Source organism: Gymnogyps californianus, chromosome 15 (genome assembly GCF_018139145.2).
Source record: "Gymnogyps californianus isolate 813 chromosome 15, ASM1813914v2, whole genome shotgun sequence".
In the NCBI taxonomy this organism is placed as follows: Eukaryota; Metazoa; Chordata; class Aves; order Accipitriformes; family Cathartidae; genus Gymnogyps; species Gymnogyps californianus.
In genome coordinates, this window is record NC_059485.1 from 5,844,886 (window position 1) to 5,864,727 (window position 19,842).

The window sequence follows — 19,842 nt, forward strand, 5'->3', positions numbered from 1 at the left end:
GGGAGACTGGTCAGTATGCAAATAGCACTATTATGTTTACCTCGATCCGTGAGGGATTTCCTTACTGTATTTGTTCTGTTTAGTTTAGGGATCTGTCAGACTTGGAGAGCAGCATCAAGTACAGCTTCCTTCCTCTAGAGGAATGCAGCAGGGAATCAATCCAGTTGACTTCAGTTGTCTGTCTCCCCTAGTCAATGTAGGGGAGACAGTTCTAGTTACCTCCATGCTATTCCCTTCTGCAGCAAACAGCCTAGCTATACGCAAGGGTGAGAACAAGACTTCATGAAGTCGGTGCCATTGCTGGTAGCTGGGTAGATTGCAATTAACACTAAGCAAATCAGAAGACTAATTGAAGAGTGCATGCTGCCTATCCAAGAACTGATGCTCCTGTAAGATGTAGCACCAAAGAGTTAATGTGCCTTCTTGAATGGAAGCTTTCTGTGTATTGCTTGAGGTCATGGGGACTTTCATGTGTTCGAAATAGTAATGATAGAAAAGGCCTCCAACCTTTCTGTCAGTGTCTCTGTCAAATCTGTTGTGGAGGTACCAGGGTAGTAAACAGCTGAGAACCTGAAACTTTGCCTGAAAATTGTTTTATCAAAAGGGCTATATGTTTTTGTCACTCCTGAGGTCTCCTCTGCTTCAAGCTGTGAAGTGGCAATATACAGGCTTTTTGACCAGTATTGTGTGTTGAAAGGCTTTCCAAACTATATTTACAACACCACCTTAATCTTTGATCCTTCTTTCCCTCTCCTTCCATCTTCCTTGCAAGTTGCTCCTCCTAAGTTGTAACATGTTTTCAACAGTGCCTTGCTGCATTCCAGTGCATTTACTCTTCTACTTTGATCATGCAAGGGTGTAATTCCTGGAATTTGTAACAGGCTGATTTACAATCTTCAGTTTGTGCTGTTTCCTAAAAGACAAAGATCACCAGCTGGGGACAGAACTTACTTAAAACCTGTCAGTCTCCACAACTGCAGCAGGAGCAATAATGTTACTACTCTTTGACATGAGCTAAAAGTCAGTGCTGGTGAAAGCATCTCCATAAAACGATTGAACTGACTGCAGAAGAGGGGATAGCAAATAGAAGTGCAAGCCTGAGCCGCACTTGTTCTTTTCCTTCCTAAACTCCTGGAGGAACAGAAAGTAATTTGCTCTCTCTCACCATGCAATCTACAGTTTCCACCAGGAAATAAATCAAGATAACATAACAGGTATCGGCTGCCAGTCAGTCGCTTTCCTACCATGCAGTAAGGTCTTACATCCTGTTACAAGCTACCTATCCCCTTGTGCTTATTTTCTCTCCTCTACTTGCCTCGAGCCGTTCTCTCCATTAGAACAGCCAGAAACCCTTACTGCTGTGTCAGAAGCAGAGGTGAGTATCAAAAACTCTATAAATAACTCAGTGTGCAGCACAAAAGGAAAAGGAAGAGTCTAAGGTGTTAACTCTTATCCTCCAAGTCTGAGCTGTGGCTTACTGAGCATATGAAGAAGGGCATTTTTGAGTGGTATAAATTATTCAGAACTGCTGGAGGGAGACAAGAAGAAACAATCTTGTTCAGAGGGTGTGAATTTTGCCTGCCTGGGATATCCTGTATCTTTGCTTTGCTCAAATAGCCTTATGTATGAAGCACTTTATCCAAACGCAGGAATTAAAGAACTATTACTACAGCTGGTAGACTGGAAATGTTTACAGATCCTATATTACATTCCAAGATTCTATCTGTGTTATATGTGTTTGTAAAAGTGTTTAAAGAAAAAAAAAAAAAAACAAAACTTGTTTAAGAAGTTACATATGTGATGTGTTATTTCTAGCACAGTTTGATTAAGCTTTTGCTGCCCAGCATGCTGAGTTGGGCTGACCCGAGTGCTGAACAGGTCACCTGCTACCGACATGTGGCAAAGTGTGCAGCCATAGGTGATGGCACTTTGCAACACAGACTTGCTGAAAGTTGATTTTGTTGAGCATGTTTTTACCTGAAATGCTCAAAACAGTTCAAGTTCACAGCAGGAGCTGCAAGAGAGAAAGCAGGGCTTCAACAGTGCCATACATCTACCTCTGACTTTTGTTTTCTTAACTCCTATAACCTTACACTACCTTCAGCTGGAGAATCCTGAAGGGATCTCTACCTAAACTTTTCAAAAGGCTTTCACAGCGCTGGTCAGGCCTCACCTTGTCCCAGGAAGTAATGCTGAATAGGGAACTCTATAGAAACTGGCATAGAGAAGATAATTGATTGTGCTGCATCACAGTCCACTTAATGTTTCTGTGATAGGAAGCCAACTCCTGAAAGGCCCTTAAACAGTCTAGAAGGTAGCCAGCTATTTACAACAGAACAACACATGCTTTTACTAAAAAATATTTTTAATCTTTTAAAAACATTTCCAGCCATGAGGGAAAAGCCTAAAAAATTAGCCACCTGCGAAGAAGAGGGTTAACACTAAATTTTTAATAGTTCTGATCACGTAACCACTAAAGTCCCACAGCCAGGGACTTCATAGCATGGAAAATCTCATTACTTTTATTTCTGCTCTAAGAAACCCCCTTGTTTTCCTTACTTCCCAGTGACCTGGCAAGTAAGTCTCCTTTGCTGGAGAGTTGAGAAAGGAGACTCTTACGAGCAGCGCTCATGGTGTTCTAGCCCAATGTGGGCAGCAGCACATGGGTTGAATGCTTCTGTTTTCTTAAACTTCCTCCACTTCTTTCAGGGTGTGCTCCAGGATAGTGTCTTGTCCTTGGAACTTAAAATAGCCACGAAACAGCTTTTTCTGAAGCAACAGGGGAAACCAATAGATATCATCTGCCCACATGTGATTGAATGGCACCTCATCCAGCTGAAACCACTGTGGACGCATTTCTGGTGGGAGAAAACAGAAGAACTTTGCATGAGACTTTCTCTTGTTTTTTTGCTGCCTAGACTTTGAGTATCTGTCAACAAGCAGCTTCCCTCTACAGCCCAGCTGCCTGCCTTCTCAAAGGCATTCTGGCATCAATAGTTCTGCATTTCTTAAGAGTAATACTGTCTCAGAAGGGAATGCACATCCTTCCTTCCCCTCCACTAGCTACCTACCATCACTTTCTGTTGGCTCTCCATGAAAATGATCTGCCCGGAAAATGTGAACTTCCATGAGTTCAGAGTTGCCTACAAATTCAAATGTGATCTGACCCATCTTCTGCAAGGTGTCCACAGTCAGTCCGCTCTCCTCCAGGAGCTCCCTGCACAAGAAATAGACTTCTTTACATGAAGGCGAGCAGCAGGAGAACAAAAAAGCAGTCATTAGCTTTAGTCGCGCATTGAAAACACTTCCAGTGAGCCAAAGGTGAAAGCTGCACCTGTAAAACAGAGCAGGGCACAGCAGAGTTCTGGCTTGCACCAAACTATTAGCCATGTGGAGCCATGTCAGACAGGCTCGTGTGTTATTTCAAGCTCCTAAAGGCTGGTAGGAAAATAGTCTATGTTGGAAGGGGAAAATTGAGGGAAATTGATTGTTTAGTATAATTTACGCTCCTTGCAACACAATGATCTTTGGTGAGATTGGTTAGAAGTGGGCTAACACTCACATGTATTAAGACTAGCTGGATGTAGCGTAAGAACTGAGATACACTTTACTTAGGCAAAAGGCTTTACCAATTTCAAGCTAAAGCTTTGAGAACTGCAGAGAAGCAGGTAGGAAATACTAGACCATCTGTACTTGCTACAAAATCAGCTACTTCTGAGGCTAATGGAAGCTTATTTAATGCTACACACTATGTAACACGATTTGCACGCAGAACGTTGGGAATACTGTCTCCCATTCAAATGCCATAAAAAAACCACAAAGCAATTGTGTAAACTTTCCATTTCTGCTCCTTGGAAGTACATTTAGCGTAACGAGAAGCTAGAAGGCAAGACTTTTAAGAGCACTTTGAGAGACTTGCCAGACAGCTCTTTTCCGTGCATCACCATGCACAGCTACTTGAAGCACATTCAATTACTTGCTCTGTTTATGCTACGCGCTTAGGGCTTTTTTTATTTTTACCTACCTCTAACAGAATCAGCATAGCTTGAAGTTAGTCATGGTTTTTCTAATGTACAAAAATAAGGAATACTTTGAAACAGTGTATCTTCAGTTAAGGTTAATAATTAATGTAGTTGCATATTTGGCAGTAACGTAACAATTTTAAAACGTAATGGAAATGATCTTTAAGGCTCCAGCTTTCTTTGGCATCAATTTCATGGATCTCATCCTTCAAAATTATATTCCAACTTAATGTGTCTTAGCTAATTTTAGTTTATCTTCCTGAGAAACTATCTATGTCTAAAATAGAGGCAGTTTTCCAGCAACAAAGCTAAAAGCCTCATTTTACAGGCTGTAATAATTGAACAACAAAGCACAACACTACTATGGTTCTCCAAGTAATTTATCTGTCAGCTGTTTGGCTCTGTATATAGTAAGTGGAAACATTACAAGTAGCAAACTAGAAATAATGAACTAGCTAAATGTTCTCCTTACAAGATGTGCCACTGAGGAGCCGTGGGTGCTCAGGGGAATGTGGCGTACCCAGTAGACGACAGAAATCTTACTGATACAGGAAACTTTTGTTCATGTTTCCGCTTAATATTTAACTAGCTGCGCTGTGAGGACACTTCACAGCTTTTGCCACTGCAAACCCAACTGAGACACTGCAACATGGAACCACAGCCTAATACCTCAACTCCAAATACAGAGCGGAGGTGGTGCAAGTTCAGTTTGAGCTGGACTGTGTGACGCTTCCTGGAGGAGAGCTGCACCCCAGGCTTTCTCCCGGGAGAGGCAGCACTGCAATGGTGTCGTTCCCGCCAGGAAGGTGGGCTGCATGCCTAGCTGGCCCTGGCTCTGGGGACTGCTTCCTGCTCGGTTGACCTTGGCAGGAATCGGTTGTGTCATTCTGCAGTAAACTCCTACCAGCCACGTTGAAACGGATGAGGATTGGACTGTTCCACAGTCCACAGCAGCAGGCACTGGCTGTGCTGTGGCACGTTGCACTGAGGTCGCTGAAACTTTTATCACTTGACATCTTGTATGGACTAAAGCTCCGGTTTCTAACTCCGGGCTAGCACAGATAAACACGCACCTAGGAAAACAAATGCTAAATTAAATCATTAAATTTACACCACAGTCAGTGGCAACGTAAGCCTAGCAAATGAAGGCCTGATTTAAGTAACAAAACTGATCTCCCTCCCTCCACTCAGAGATGACAAATTACAGGAAAAGCCATGATTTAAGCGTCAGGTACGTTAACGCCATGCACTGCTGGGTGCACATCTGCATAGGGGACCCTTCTGTCCCCTGGATTAGCTCACCACAGAACCCAGGCGGTTGCACTGGCACAGCTGAGGCGGTGGTTCAGGGCAAAAGCTGTTAGATAGCTGTTGAGCACACCAACACTGATCTTCCTGCAGGTGCAAGGGCAATTTTGGTCATATATCAGAAAGTGAGGAGGTGGCAAAGTGTGGCTTTGTATCAGCAACATTTATATAAAGAACGAGGTACGTATTTTTTAGAGGAGTTTAGCAATTCAGCTGCGATCTGCTGTTTCATTTTAATGACTAGACAGAAGAAAGAACTTCAAGAAATCAGTACTAAAAGCTTCAAAAATGGTACTGTACCTCTGTACTGATGGAATTCAATTTCCGAACTCAGCATTAGGGCTTAAAAATGCCGTGATGCAGTCAAATAACAAATTTCTACAGTGCCTTTCACAAGGAACCTCTGAGAGTTTCTAGTATTTTGTCACTACATTTTCACGCAGTACTAAAAATGCTACTGGAAGGCAGCACCTGTTCAATAGCTTCAAAATTTAAACAATAAGCAGTACAATGGCATAAGTTGTAATTCTGCTATATAGCCAAAATTAAACTCTGCACCTTTCTGGACAGTGCAAGAACTTCTGCCCACCACTAGCAAACTAAGTCTCAGTTTAGATCAGAGTCCGAGAGATGGGAGGGAGGACACTCGGTAACTTCCAGTTACTCATAGACTGGACAACAGTTACAAGATTTGCAGATGACGGGCAATGGGGAGCAATCCCGTTTCTTTGTACATGTGGACAATCCCTCGTCAGCTGTGGAGCAGGCGATTTTCTCTGGTCAGAGATGGCTCACGACTGCAGTGGTGGGTAACACACTGGATACAAGGGCATTATTGATCAGTCGAGCCGCGGTAACTCCACCTGCAGCCCACCACAAATGGTCTAACACCTCCACGGCCCAACCTGTGCCCCAATACCCGCCTCTCCCCAGGGCGCCGGCCAAGCCGGGCCAGGCCTCACCTGCGAGCAGCCTCCTCGATGCTCTCCCCCGGCTGCACCTTCCCCCCGAAGCCATTCCAGAGCCCAGCTCCAAACCCGCGTTTCTTCATGCCCAGGAGGACGCGGGGCGGCTGCACCACCAGGACGAGGGTGAAGAGCCTGGACGTGCACATAGCTCCTGGGCAAGAGACGAGGAGGGCACGCTGCGCCAAGGGCTCGCGGCAGCCCTCAGAGAAGGGAGGCCAGGCTGCTCCTCACCCCCCCAAACACCCAGCACCCCCTCCCCAAATGCCTGGTCCCCACCTGGCCCCCATCCCTGGCCCAAACCCTCGGTCCCCCAGTGCCTCTCCCAATGCCTACTTCGCTAACACTCCCCACTGACCCTTGCTCTCCGGCTACCCCAGCACCCCCTCCCCAAATCTTTGATTCCCCCTCCCCACATCCTTGTCCCCCCAGAACCCCTTCCCCAAATCCTCGATTCCTCCTCCCCAAATCCTTGTCCCCCCAGCACCCCCTCCCCAAATCCTCGATTCCCCCTCCCCAAATCCTTGTCCCCCCAGAACCTCCTCCCCAAATCCTCGATTCCCCCTCCCCAAATCCTTGTCCCCCCAGAACCCCCTCCCCAAATCCTCGACCCCCTTCAGCACCCCTTCCCCAAATCCTTGACCCCGCCCAGCACCCCCATCCCCAGGGCCAGGCTCCCCCGTCCCTGTCCCCCGAGAACCTCTGCCCCAAACACCCGGCTTTCCCGCCCACCGCTGCGTCGCCCCCTCAGAAGCGGCCCGGCCCGGCCCTGCTCTTCCCGCGCCGCCGCCGCCGCTCCGGCCCCGCCCCGCGGCAGCAGTGAGGGGAGGCGGGGCGGGCTGAGGCGGCCGCCATGGCGTGGCGGGGGGCGCCGCCATCGCCAGCGGGGGCAGGTGCGTGGCGGGGCCGCTGAGGAGAGCTCGGCGCCGGGCCGGGCCGGTGGGTCCCGCCCTGACCTGGGGGTTGGTGGGGTGTCCCCGGGGAGGTGCGGCGTTAGTCCCGGCGCCTTAAGTTTTCACCAGGAAGGGGTAATGGGGCGTTTGGGGTTTGTCGTTGCTGGAAATGGCGGAGCGGGGGTTAGTTACCTGGAAAGTGGTGGTAGCAGTGGCTGTGGCTGTCAGTGTGCTCTGCCCGGAGACATGAAGAAGCCCCCAGGAGCTGGGGCATCCCTCCTTTGAGGGGCTGACTACCCCCGGCCTCCCCTCTCATGGGGGCCGCCAGCCCCTCTGAGGCAGCCCAGGCCCTTGCTGGGGTCAGGCTGCCATGTCGTGCCCCCGCGGGCCTGAAACGCACGCACCAGAGCAGAAGCAAAGAGCTGCCTAGGCGTGGGGCCCTCTTCCCTGCCTTCGCTCAGGGGGTAGCCTGTGAGGCCTCCATCCAAAATACGGCCCTTTTGTTGAGATCGGAGCAGATAAGTAAAGGTGCTAGAATCTCAACTTTGGAGGCTTTTTGTGAACCTGGTGATAAATGGGCGGAGCTGTAGTTGAGATTAGAATTAATTACCATAGAGGCTTTTGAAATACATGGTGATAATGCACTGATTAACTCGCCTGTCTTCCCGGGCAGCTGTTGGCATTTGGTGAGCAAATGTCTCCACACCACGGTAGGGTTTCTGAAGAAAACTGGAACTGAGCACTGGTGGTTGGAGCGGCACTTGAAGGATCCCTTTGTCAAGGCAACGAAGCAGCAGCATTACCGTTGCCGAAGTGCCTTCAAATTACTGGAAATTGATGACAAGCTTCATATTCTTCGTCCAGGGCTTTCTGTTCTTGACTGTGGAGCGGCACCTGGTGCTTGGAGCCAGGTTGCTGTAGAGAGGGTCAACGCCTTAGGTACCGGTAAGTGCATGTTTTTGGCCGGCAAGATGGGGATGATACTCAAAGTGTGTGAGAAAACTCAGCTGTGATGATGGCGGTGTGGGGAAGGGACGTGGGTACTGGCAAATGCCAGAGTCACTAGAAGCGTGAATGTGTGTGCCTATGTGGCAGTGAAGAACAGTAAATCTTCATACAGTCTGGAGAAATCATATTTGTGAAATAAAAACGTACCATGTGGTGCTAGTGTTCTGATTAACTGTTGTGGGGAAGATCCCTTCATGCAGTTCTGAAATTGGTGTGGCCTCCAGCAGGTAACTTGGCTTTTCTGAATTTTTATTTCCCTTCTTGAAAAACAGTAGTAACCACTACGTATGGTTTATGTGTTTTAAGCCATTAATATTTACAAGATAAGGTGTTATCATCTGTACTATTGTCCAGGATTTCTGGACTGTCAGCCTTGAAAGAGCAGAAGAAAACTGAGAAAAATAACCCTTGCTTATCCAAAGTAACTGAGTTTTCGTGTCTTGAACGGATTAGCTTATAGCAAACCATCCATCCAGATGCACGCAGCAAACTGTCTAAGGACAAGAAGACCAGACGTGGCAGGTGACACGTTTTTTGTTTATTGACTAGTATGGAGCTTATGCATATGCAGGTTGTTTGCAACCATTATGAGTGTTTAGTGTGTCATTCATTCTTATAATCTAGATCCTGCTGTCCCCACCGGCTTCGTCCTTGGCGTTGACCTCCTGCGGATTTCTCCTCTGGAAGGAGCAGTCTTCCTGTCGGAGGCTGACATTGCAGACCCAAGCACGCTGAGGACGATTCAGAGTCTGCTTCCTGCAGAGAAGGTGGATGTTATCTTGAGCGACATGGCACCTAATGCGACAGGCATTAAAGAACTGGATCATCAGAAGCTGATCAATCTGTGTCTAGGCCTTCTGAATCTGTCCCGAAGTATTTTAAAGCCGAAAGGAACGATGCTCTGTAAATTCTGGGATGGACGTGAGTCCCATCTTCTGCAAAACAGACTGAAGGAGCAGTTCCAAGATGTGAGAACTCTCAAGCCTCAGGCCAGCCGGAAGGACTCTGCTGAATCTTATTATTTGGCAAGACTGTACAAAGGGAAATGAAAGCTGAGAACCGCGGATTGTCAAACAGGTGATCAGACATTGATTGGAAATCTGAACGTGGCGTGTGTTTAAAGAAAAATCCCACCATTAAGACCCTGGGAAAATCTGCCACAATTCTTACGAAGTACATCACGCTTTTCAAATACAAAAATAAACCAGAGTGGTGTCCTACTGAGTTTATCCACTAATTATACGAGCAGAGACATCCAATCTAGCTTCTCACCTGTGGAGAAAACGGTTGGGAATGGAGAGGAATAATCTGAAAGGCAACCTCTGGGGCTGGAGTAATGGAAATGAAAATAAAACAGTGATTATATGAGTTTTTAATGTGTGCTTGAAAATCATTGCCCTATTAATGTTGTCATATATGAGACTAACCATAAAGGCGGTTGTCAGAATGAGAGGGAACAGCAAGGGGAGTTTGAGCCAATTTATTGCCTCTTCATCTTTCTTAAAAGCTGGTGCAATTTATTAGCACATGTAAAAATAGATAACGTTGTCGTGCATGTCAGGATCTGCATCGTCACGTACGATCTGTAACGCAGCTGCTCAGGGTACACGAGTGACTCTGGGATATTCAGCCGGCTGGCTCCGCTGCGTTTTCTAAAGACACAGGTTATATTTAGAAATTGCTACTTCATGGTACTCAAAAATCCAGTAAATGGCAGTGGGGCAGGGTCATCGCTACTGAGAAGATGATTTCCCCTATGTTTTCAGTCATGTTTTATATTTGACCAATGACGTTTCTTAGGTGAAATGACAAGATGTTCCTTGGATCCCAGACAGGGAGAATTACTGATGGAATTGCTAGAATTCCGTTTGCAAAAATAAATTTAGCCACTGCCTTATCTGGAAGTGACAACTTTTACATTAAATAGCACTTTTACCAGGCCGACTGTGGCATGAGTTATAAGAGGGGCTGGTAGCACTGTCTGTTTTTAAGGCTTCCAGATCTTTCTCATTATAAACATCTCATTTGGGATTGCTTACAGATTTATCAAATTTTAACTGCTTTGAAACCTCTCGATTGGGATCTCCATACTGAACGGTGTGTGTGTGAAAGCGTTAGCCCAATAGCCTAAACTGGGGAGCTGGGTGTTGCTTTGTATATGTTTGGGAAGGAAAAAAAAAATGATGTCAGTCCGCTCTTGGAGAAACTCGATTACCCGCGGTTCGGAACAGGAGCAGGAGCGAGCAGGGCGCTCGCTGCCTGAGAGCGCGCTTTCCCTGCTGCTGCTCCGGCTACAGCGGCGGCGGGGCAGGACGGCTCTGCCCGAGCAGGACCCTCGCAGCTCAGCCCCTGGGACGGAGCGGGGGACGGGGCGGTTTTGGGGGGGTGGGTTGCGAAGGGGCGGTGGCGGCGGGGGGGGGGGGCTGAGCTCGAAGCTCTTTCGCACCCAGGCGAGGCATTACGGTACGGTGCGGAGGCCGCGGCGGTATGGCGCGCCTAGTCCCGTCGTTACGGTGGCCCGAGCCGCTGTTCTCGCGAGAGCTGGGCGCGAGTTCCCGTGAGATCTCGGCGCCGGGGCGAGGAGGGAGATCCAAGCGGGGCGCGCGCCGCCGCCTACGGCGGGTGAGTGAGGGAGCGAGGGAGCGTGTGAGGGCGGGCGGGCCGCTGGCTCCGCTCCGCCCGGCCCGGCTCGGCCCGGCTCGGCTCGGCCCGGCTCGGCGCTCCCACCCCGCTCCCACCGCTTGGCCGTCGCGCCCGGCCGAGCCCGGCGGCGTGGGAGCGGGGAAGGGAGGCTGTGCCGTGTCCCCGTTCCTCCCACCCCCGGGCGGCCGCTCGCCGTCCCCGAGGCGGGGCAGGGCTGTGGGCGCTGCTGGGGCCCCGCTCCCCCTCTGCGCCCTCGGGGGGGGGTCCGTGAGGGCGAACCCCCCGGTGCCCAGGGCGGCCCGGCTGCGGGGGAGCCGCCCTGCACCGCCCGCGGCCGCTCTCGGGGGCTTGCCGCCGGGCGCTGGGTGGTGAGGGCAGGGGGTCCCTCGGTGCCCTGCAAGGGAGCCTTTGCCAAAGGGTTTTCTGCAGCGGGGAGGCGGGACGTACGTGTCTTAATTTCTAGCGCTGTTCTTAATTTCAAAACAGGCTTGCTGGAGCGCGGTTACCTGTTGGCAGCGGTCTCTCTCGAATTTATTTGCATGTGGTACTGAAGTACTTATTTAGAATAAATGTTTTTATTTGGGTTTTGGCTGATCTGTTGCCTGTGTGCTTCTATTATGTCTCCTCTTCGTGATGATATAAATCCAAAGAATAACTGCTGTGTTACCCTGAGAGTGCACAAGCCTGCAAGTTAGCCCCACGTCTGTGTCTCTGGTACAAGCCTGTGTGAATGTTGTGGGTTGCCTTTCCTGGTCCTGAACCTTCTTCTATGCTTCCGGGGCTTTGTGGGGCATGCAGTCACTAGAGGGACTCACTTAAGGCTTCCTGAAGTTGCCTGGGAAACCTTGCAGGTTTTTCTGAGCTCCAGGTTTGATTTGGTTTTGGCCTTTTAGTTAGTACCCTTCCAAATTTGAAGGAAGAATTGCAAAAACTTTTATGTGAATGAGGAGACACAGTTTTACTTATAGAAGTGATCTGTGAACTTGGGAAGTCTTTTTGCTGGAAGTTAGGTTCCAAAGTGCTTTTTGGAAACCAGAATCAAGTTGTGTAGAAGATAGGGTTTTGCTGCTAATATGGAATTAGTTCTCCTTGCCCCCATCAGCCTCAAACATTTGGAGGAAGAGTAATGAGTTCTGTTTGTTAGTGTTACATGCTGTAAGATCTTCACGTCCTACAATGTTAACTTGTAGCCCCGAATCTATCTTGATTGTATAGGAAAGGAGAATTCAATTTTGTATGACTTATGACAGCTCTTATTTGTATGCTTATGAGCTGAGGTTCAGGGGAGAATGTATTTAAATAACATCAAACCATTTCGGGTAGAAAGCTCAGGGAAGAACAGACTCTCTTGCATCAGTGTCTCGTTTCAGAGACCTACAACTTCAGCCTTGGTTGGGTAGTGTTTTCTGGTTCAAGGTGATCCCAGCAATAATCTGTGGATCCCAGCAGTGACTAGCAGATTGGGTTTTGTACCCTGTAAGTTGGAAGACCTTGCATTTAGTGTTTCCTCAGGGCAGTGATGTATCTCTTTTTAGCAAAGCAGCCACTATACAGCAGCTTGCTCTGAATGTTTTGCTGATGACTTTCTGTGTATTTCCAGAGCCATGGAGGACTTGGAAGATAATACCACTGTCTTCTCCACCCTGAGATCCCTCAACAACTTTATTTCACAGCGTATGGAGGGGGTGTCTGGGCTGGCTACGCCAGGTTCATCTCAAAGCTCCTTACAGATTCAGTACCAGCAGAGGATGCAGGTGAGGTGTCCTCAGCTTGGTGATGCCTGCAGTATCACTTCAGTGTGGTTGTATAGTCCTTTTGATTCCAGGAATTGGGATTGATTTCATTAAGATCTGACCGTTCTTTCTAAAATCGGTATTTGTGCAAGCTCAATAATAGAAGCTTGCTTTTGGTCAACATTGTAGAATCTTTAAATTTTTTAAAGTGTCAGAAATATTTATTTCTGTTTTGTAAAAATTTAAGCAAGGTCCTTTGAATTTCTTCCCTGCTAGTTATATCTGTATAGCAGCTCAGGAAATTAAATTCTAAGTTGTTTTCATATTGCTGAACAAAGGAGCTTTGTATCTGTTAATATTTTTCTAGTAAGTCACTTTGTTACCTTTTTTCACAATCTTCCTTAAAGTTTCTTTGCCTGGATGCATACAGGAGACTTGCATGGTGCTATGGCTTTGATGTGCTAACCAGTTGTACTTTCTTGGTCACCTCTGTTCGTATCCACTTTTTTTTACTTTTTCCTGTGAGCTGCCTCATGCTCATAAAGCATGAAGTAAGTGGGCATCTTGGATCATAAGGACTGTTTATTAGGCTGGAATGAAGTTTTTGTATTCTGTATCTTAATACAATTTCTATTTCAGTCTCTAAGTGTAAAATAAGCTTGCTTTCTTTTTAATGTAAATCTGCTTTGCATTTGGATGTTGACAAAAATTTATGCATTTTCTGTCTGTGGTACATCTCTGGTGACAGAGATGGTTAGAGGAGGCTCTCTCTGGTTAGAGAGTCTTCATTAGCTATGTGCTGAACGTACATTGCTTAGACATGAGGTATTCTATTAATATTGTCTGTGCTCTAAAGTAATTTGAATGAAAAAATGAAGTGTAATGTTGTAGCAGGTAGTAGAAAAACATGTTCTTTTGCTCAGCAGTTAAATTTAATGGGGAGCATGATCTCTGCTTCTTGGTTAGCTGCTGTTACTCTTATGAGGCTTGGGGAGTTCATAATTAACCTTTTTTTAGATAGAGAAGTACATTTTGTCAGAGTACCTCTGGAGACCGAATGAGAAATTCTGAATGAAGAACTTGGAAATTCACTTCTTTCCAACTAACATTGATTTGATGTGGGTTTCTGAGTGTGTTGTTGAACTCTTGGTTTCCCCATCTGCAGCTGGTGAGAGAAGTACCACAAATAGGTGATAGTTTCCTTGTAATTTGTAAAATGGCGTGCAAGTGTCAGCTGAATAGTACAGGGTGGGAGATAACGATATTTTTGCAATGCTGTTAATGCTTTGTAATGTCCCTTTTCACACGTGAACTGGCCAGTTGGAAGAACAAGCTGGGCAGATCCACTCCAAGTCCCAGCTCCTGCAGGTGGAACGAGAGAAGATGCAGATGGAGCTTAGCCACAAACGAGCTCGCATTGAGCTAGAGAAGGCAGCTAATACCAATGCCAGAAACTATGAGGTAAGTATGACTATTGCAGATGGACTGATATCATAGGCCTAAGTCAGAACATATGTAATGCATCTACATTGGTGTTTTAGTTTGGATCAGGGATATGCTCTTGACTTCTCATGTGCTGTGCTTTGGTTTGCAGTGGTGTGTCTCAGAATGTGTATAGTCAACTTTTTTTGGCTAAAACTAAACTGCAAGATGCAGTCCAGGAGCAAGCCTAGTGTTCTCCAACTGCTAATGGACACTGTCTTCGGAGCAAGACTTCAGCGAATCTGTAGTAAATGCTCCTGGAATACATTTACTGCAGTTGTATTTACTGCCAATGTGGTGGTGGTGTGGGTGTCAAGTTCCCAGCACCATTTTGCTCTACAGATGCCCTCGCAGTGCATTGCCTGGCTTGCTAATGTACACAAGAGTGTGAACATCGAAGCCTTATTGGGTTGACAAACTGATGATCTGATCACTAGATTCGGTTAGTTTAGCACTGAAGTTGTCATGAGTAGCAATAACAAAAGGGATTTGTTATTTGTTTCTCCCAGAAGTATTTAAGTGTTTTTCTCCCAGATGAATTTAAACTTCTCCTGGCACAACTGCAAGCATTTAGTTTGTGTGACTGTAATTAATTGGAATGGCAGCAGTGCCAACCGTGCACTGTCACACAAGAGAGCTTGCACTGATAAAAGTGAGCCTCACTCGGGGGCTAATAGCTTTTATTAGTTTCTGGTTTTATGCCCACATATGTTTGCTTAACTACGTTACTGAAATAAGTAGTAGGTCTGTGGGTTTTGTAGCATAATAAAGGTCTTACATGCAGCTGATTATTTAAAAAGAAATCTTTAAAAAGTAATAAGCATGTTTTGTTGTATTTTACAAGGGTGCTGGGTGACAGATTTAGTGTGTAGTTGTGAAATAGCGAGTCAGTGACTAAATTCCTCGTTCCTCTGAAGTCAGGTGATGTGGGATTAAACCATGAAGAGTTCAAACTGGAATGTAGCTGAGTCAGTCACAGAAACCCTTGAAATACTGATACAAAAAAAGGGAGTAGCACTAATCCAGCACTGTGGTAATTACCCTGCTCAGATTCTGTGGGGTTTTTGAGTCATGTGGATAAAGGTTTTAGGAACCTCGCATTGCTTTGCATAATCCTTGCTTACTATGGAAATCCGCGTCTTGATTTGCTTTGATTAGCAAAGCAATTTACTACACATTTTTTCAATAAGTGTTATTCAATTTGTGGTAGGAATAAACTGAAATGGTGTATGAAAGGTTGTCAGAGTGCAAAAATATTTATTGTATTCATTGATAATACTGTGCATTTAAACTCTATTTCTTTTCTATTAAATAGCCTCATACAATTTCCAGAAGTTGCAGAGGGAAGTTTGTCTTATTAAGCCAACTGTTGAGATCTGAGCTTCTGAAAGTCAATTTGCTATGCATGGGTCAGCTTTAAATTGGAGCATCAAATGTTTTCATCTTTGATCTGCTGGAGAGTGTGCAGTGGAGTCTGTGAAGCCATGTCTGTATTCCCACATTCCTGTCTCAGTCTAAGAGATTTGAAAGACTCTGTCTCTTGATTTTCTAGCTCCATTGCCCTGGGTAGTTCCTTGACATTGAGTTGCTTCTGCTAAGATTTTTGCCTTTGCTATTGCAAAGGCTAAAGCTATGATCTGAGTAACATTGCTTCATGATGATGCCTTGGTGACTACAGTAATGAGGAATGGAGACAGGAGAAACAAAAACGGCTTCACCTTTGTGCTACTTTCTTCTTACGTGTCTCTGCATTTTTTTTCTTTGCAAGCGAGAGGCTGACCGTAACCAGGAGCTGCTGACACGGATAAAGCAATATCAGGAAAGGGAAACAGAAGCTGAAAATAAACTGAAAGAACAAATGGAGATGAACAAATCCTATAAGAAGAGCATGGAGACAATGAGTAAGAAGCTGCAAGAGAAAGAGAGCAAATTAGCTGAAGCTAATGAAGTAAGAACAGAGTAATATTTTAACCCGTTCATAGCTTCAGGTGACTGCAGTTCTTGTGAATTGAAAATGCCCCTTCTGATTTAAAAAAAAAAATATAAAATTGGAATCACTATGTTCATCATCTGGAAATGAATAAACCCTGGTGGTGTGCGTCTTTGCTGTCAAAGTTTAGAACCTAACCAAGTCCAGACACAAGTGAGCAGGTCAGAAGATGTTGCTGTCTTAATTAACAATGAGAAAAGATTTCTTAGGTTGATATGGAGAAGGAGAAAAAAGCGCAAGGCAACATAGAGCATCTAGATTTAGAAGCCAGGTTACATGACATTGAGTAAAGAAAGGGGAAATGATGGAGATAAGATGGGAAGGTGTTCAGGGAAGTAGGGAGAACCGTAGAGTGGATGAGACCAAAGTTATGTACAAAGTATGTCTTCCTGAAGTGTCTTAAATGCCTGTGTGTTCCACTGTAGAAAGAATGCTTGGATAGTAATTTCAGTTCTTTTGGATGAACAGACCATCTTCTCAACCCTCAACCTTTTCAGATATCATTATAGTTAAGTTCAGGTAGTTAATTTGTAACTTTTCTGTTTAATTTGGTTTTCTGCACCAGTTGTGGATCAACAACCACTAAGTCCTTAAGCCTTCCTCCTGCCTAGGTGTCACTGGAAATGTATCTATGTGATAAAGCAGGTAAACAGATTTAACGTGCCAGTTATTGGTGATTAAAAACAGGGAAACAGTGATGGCATGTGAGAGAAACTAAACCCACATATGAAATGTGTGCAGCAGTTCTATTTCTGTGTTCTTTTTATTTCCATATCCATCAGTATCAAGATGAGAACCCTACATGTCTCTCTGTCTGGAAAACACCCTACATATGTAATGTCTTGAGATTTTTCTCGTTTTCTGTGTTAAAGGGAGCTGACTAATGGCTATTTGAAACAAACCTGTGAGTTTTTCTTTAGAGTTAAGATACTTAGAACAAAATTCTAAAACCCACTGGCCTCTACTTTTAATGAAAGCGTAATACATCTGGTATTTGGTTGAGGCAAACCCAGACATTTTCAATTTTGAAACCCAGACAAAATATATTTGGAATGGTTGTGGGATAATTTTTTTACTTTAATATATATACTTGTGTTTTATCATCATTGAGCTTTGAAGCTTGATATTTTTCATGCCGCTTTGAGGTCGCCCACTTAATAGGTAATGGAAATGACAATTTGGGTGACGGATGAAAGCGACTAAATCATTTTCTCTTGCCTTCGTTTTTGAGGTCAGTTTGCAGGTCTGAAGGTTTGCAAGAGTGTGGGATTGTTTCTAGATTCGGTGTTTGTACTTTTCAGTTGGATATGATTTCTGTCTATCACCATCCATAATGTCCAGCTTGGAGAGTCATAGCGTTGTGTGTTTATTCTTTCTTTCCATTAATTCAGACAATCACTGTATTAAAAGGGAAAATATCAGAGCTGCAATGGAATATAATGAATCAAGAGATGCAGATGACAAGCCAAGACTCTCAGAAGCAGGAACTGATGGAACAGCTGGATGTTCAACATAAGTAAGCAGGGGATGAATGACTGTAGGGAGAAAAAGGCAAACAAAACTTCAGTCTTCTGCAGCTGTTGTCACTCAGAAAACTTTCAACAGCGTTTGATTTCCGCTCTTCAAAGGGGTTCTTTGATCTGGATGTGCAGGTTATAACCGTTGTTTGAAACTAACTCTGAGGTGCAATTTAATTGTACCTTGAGGAAAAAAAAAAACTTGAGCTTAAAATCTCAGTGATGTCTCATGTTCATGGTAGAGAGTTAACAGAAGGCATGTGGGTGGGAAAGGCTAATCTGAACTTTATAGGCTGAACAGAACAAAAATATCAAACCTTAAATCATAGTTGAGGGGTAGTTGAAAGATGTGAGTGTGTTTTTCCTTGCTTACTAAGTTCAAGTCTTCAATTTCAAAGGTGCTGTTTATTTACTTTGAGTGTATGTTTGTTGGTTTCAGAGTTAAGGTGGCTTGATTTTTGGATATTTCTCAAGATACGTCTTTTTATTAAAATGGATGTTTTTGTCTCTAAATTAGAGGGAGATGGTACGAGTGTGAAACTGCGTGAGAGACAATCTTCTATAACAGTACCATATACCTTGTTAGTGGTGTTTGAAAATGTTTGTCAGAGATACTTCTGCATGTAGGTTGTTTCTGGTACATGATTCCTTGGTGCTAAATGCCTCTTGTGTCTACATCTAATAGAAAATGGCAAGAGGCTAGTCAGCAAATTCAGGCGTTGCAAGCAAGCCAATCCCTACTGGCAGAATATGAACAGAAGATTAAGGTAAGAAACTTTGTGGTCTATATAAAGCTTTAGTTTTTAATTTCTTCCATGGAAGAACAGAACAGTGTTTTTTAAAAAAATGACTATTGCAGAAATAAAAGGTTAGTTTGTCATATGACAATCTGGTCTGGTGGCAAGCAAGAGCTGATGTTGGGTAAATTCAATTGGATGGACCAGGCTAGCTACAATTAGCTGTAACATGACACTCTTCACTCTTGTTGTATCAATTGATTGGAAAAAAAATCCACCCATACTTTCTCTATAGAAAGGTGATTTATATCCTTATGCAGTGCTCTGGAGGAATGCTCTGTTTGATCTTGTGCCAGAGCACAAGGTTGCTCTGCAAAAGCAGAGCATTTTTTCAAATGGTGAAGGATGAACCTAGCAGCTGCAGTTACTTCTCTGCTTCCCAGAAAATCCTTCCTCTGGAGTTGGGTTTAGCTCTTTTAGAAAGTGTAATTACTTGCAAAGCTTTCAAAACCACACTGACTTAAATGTGAGTATAGAGATGCTTTATGTCCTTTCAAATTAACATGTAGGTTGGTGGGAGTGTATATTATTCACTTCTCTTTCCTGGGGGAGGTAAATGTGGAGAGTTACTTTTATTTGAGCAGGTGCTGATAGTGGCATTGCCTGTGGTTGCTGTAAAGTAAAGCTACACTGAAAGCCAGCCTCATTGCCAGTTCTGCAATTGTAAGAAGAGACTTCCTCCATTGAAAGGAAAGGTCGGGAAACAGGATATCAGACTGCAATACAGCTCTAAATAAATTGTCTTTTTTTTTTTTTTTGAGGGAAAAAAAGCAACATTTACCATAATGCTAAAATGCACGGTTGTGTTTCTTTTCATTCCTAATTCTTGCAGGCCATCCAAGTGCCCCTCTCTACACTTCATTGATGGAGGGATAGAGGACAAGAAAATCACAAATTTGGTTTAGTCAATAGAAGAATGTCCTTCTAATGATTAGCAGAGATCTTTTTTTGTTATGAACTCAGGGTAAACAGGTGTAGAGAAGAGGTCAGCCCGGGTGTTACAAGTAGAACAAGAGTCATCCCTACTTTGAGCAATGGATTGGACCAGATGACCTACTGAGTTCCCTTCAAACTTCATTCAAGTCATTGATTTGAGTTTAAAAATTACAATGGAGAAGTAGCTCTTGTGAGTTCCAAGTTAGTCATTGCTGATCTCCTGTCATTCCATGTTTTCCAGGATCTGGAACAGAAGTTCTCCCAGCAGGAACATGATGCTCTAATTGTCAAGAACATGAAGGCAGAACTGGCCCGTTTTCCAAAAATGGAGCGGGAATTGCACCAACTCAGGGAGGAAAATGCCTACTTCAGGTGAAAGAAGGGTTCAGTTGTTGAGAGGATTATCTTGTGTTCTCCTGTACCTGCTACAATTGCACTATATGCACTTTCAAATCTCTCTATTGGGATTCCATATGCAAAACTTTAGGAGGAGGTTTAAATATTTCATATAAATACTGCATATGAATTAAGCAGTGTTGTGATGGTTA

At 44.8% G+C, this 19,842-nt stretch overlaps 3 protein-coding genes across 8 annotated transcripts in view; 2 read left to right on the top strand and 1 right to left on the bottom strand.

Annotated features, from left to right (window-relative positions):
* Positions 1 to 2,350: 2,350 nt before the first annotated feature.
* Positions 2,351 to 7,639, bottom strand: NUDT1 (nudix hydrolase 1). Its single transcript, XM_050906056.1, has 4 exons — positions 7,381 to 7,639; positions 6,293 to 6,449; positions 3,072 to 3,217; positions 2,351 to 2,858 (listed from the first exon to the last, which is right to left on the bottom strand). The coding sequence occupies exons 1-4, from the start codon at positions 7,502 to 7,504 to the stop codon at positions 2,686 to 2,688; spliced, it is 600 nt and encodes a 199-aa protein (XP_050762013.1). The 5' UTR covers positions 7,505 to 7,639; the 3' UTR covers positions 2,351 to 2,685.
* MRM2 (mitochondrial rRNA methyltransferase 2) lies at positions 7,559 to 9,853 on the top strand. Its single transcript, XM_050906185.1, has 3 exons — positions 7,559 to 7,563; positions 7,862 to 8,133; positions 8,821 to 9,853. The coding sequence occupies exons 1-3, from the start codon at positions 7,559 to 7,561 to the stop codon at positions 9,243 to 9,245; spliced, it is 702 nt and encodes a 233-aa protein (XP_050762142.1). The 3' UTR covers positions 9,246 to 9,853.
* Positions 9,854 to 10,773: 920 nt separating this feature from the next.
* The window catches only part of MAD1L1 (mitotic arrest deficient 1 like 1), a 376,769-nt gene continuing 367,700 nt past the window's right edge, over positions 10,774 to 19,842 (top strand). For all 6 annotated transcript variants that reach the window (XM_050905937.1, XM_050905938.1, XM_050905939.1 and 3 more), the window contains exons 1-7: positions 10,774 to 10,818; positions 12,440 to 12,593; positions 13,893 to 14,033; positions 15,823 to 16,002; positions 17,436 to 17,560; positions 18,247 to 18,328; positions 19,536 to 19,666. In XM_050905937.1, the coding sequence (XP_050761894.1) occupies positions 12,444 to 12,593; positions 13,893 to 14,033; positions 15,823 to 16,002; positions 17,436 to 17,560; positions 18,247 to 18,328; positions 19,536 to 19,666 (809 nt within the window). In that variant the 5' untranslated portion in view covers positions 10,774 to 10,818; positions 12,440 to 12,443. The remainder of the gene's footprint in view (positions 10,819 to 12,439; positions 12,594 to 13,892; positions 14,034 to 15,822; positions 16,003 to 17,435; positions 17,561 to 18,246; positions 18,329 to 19,535; positions 19,667 to 19,842) is intronic.

Coding starts and splice junctions, on each gene's coding strand:
- MRM2 (XM_050906185.1), top strand. Junction 8,134..8,820: donor GGTCAACGCCTTAGGTACCG/GTAAGTGCATGT, acceptor CTTATAATCTAG/ATCCTGCTGTCCCCACCGGC.
- NUDT1 (XM_050906056.1), bottom strand. CDS start 7,504: ATGAGAGGGGAGGCCGGGGGTAGTCAGCCCCTCAAAGGAGGGATGCCC. Junction 3,218..6,292: donor ATCGAGGAGGCTGCTCGCAG/GTGAGGCCTGGC, acceptor TTTCTTGTGCAG/GGAGCTCCTGGAGGAGAGCG. Junction 2,859..3,071: donor AGAGCCAACAGAAAGTGATG/GTAGGTAGCTAG, acceptor TTCTCCCACCAG/AAATGCGTCCACAGTGGTTT.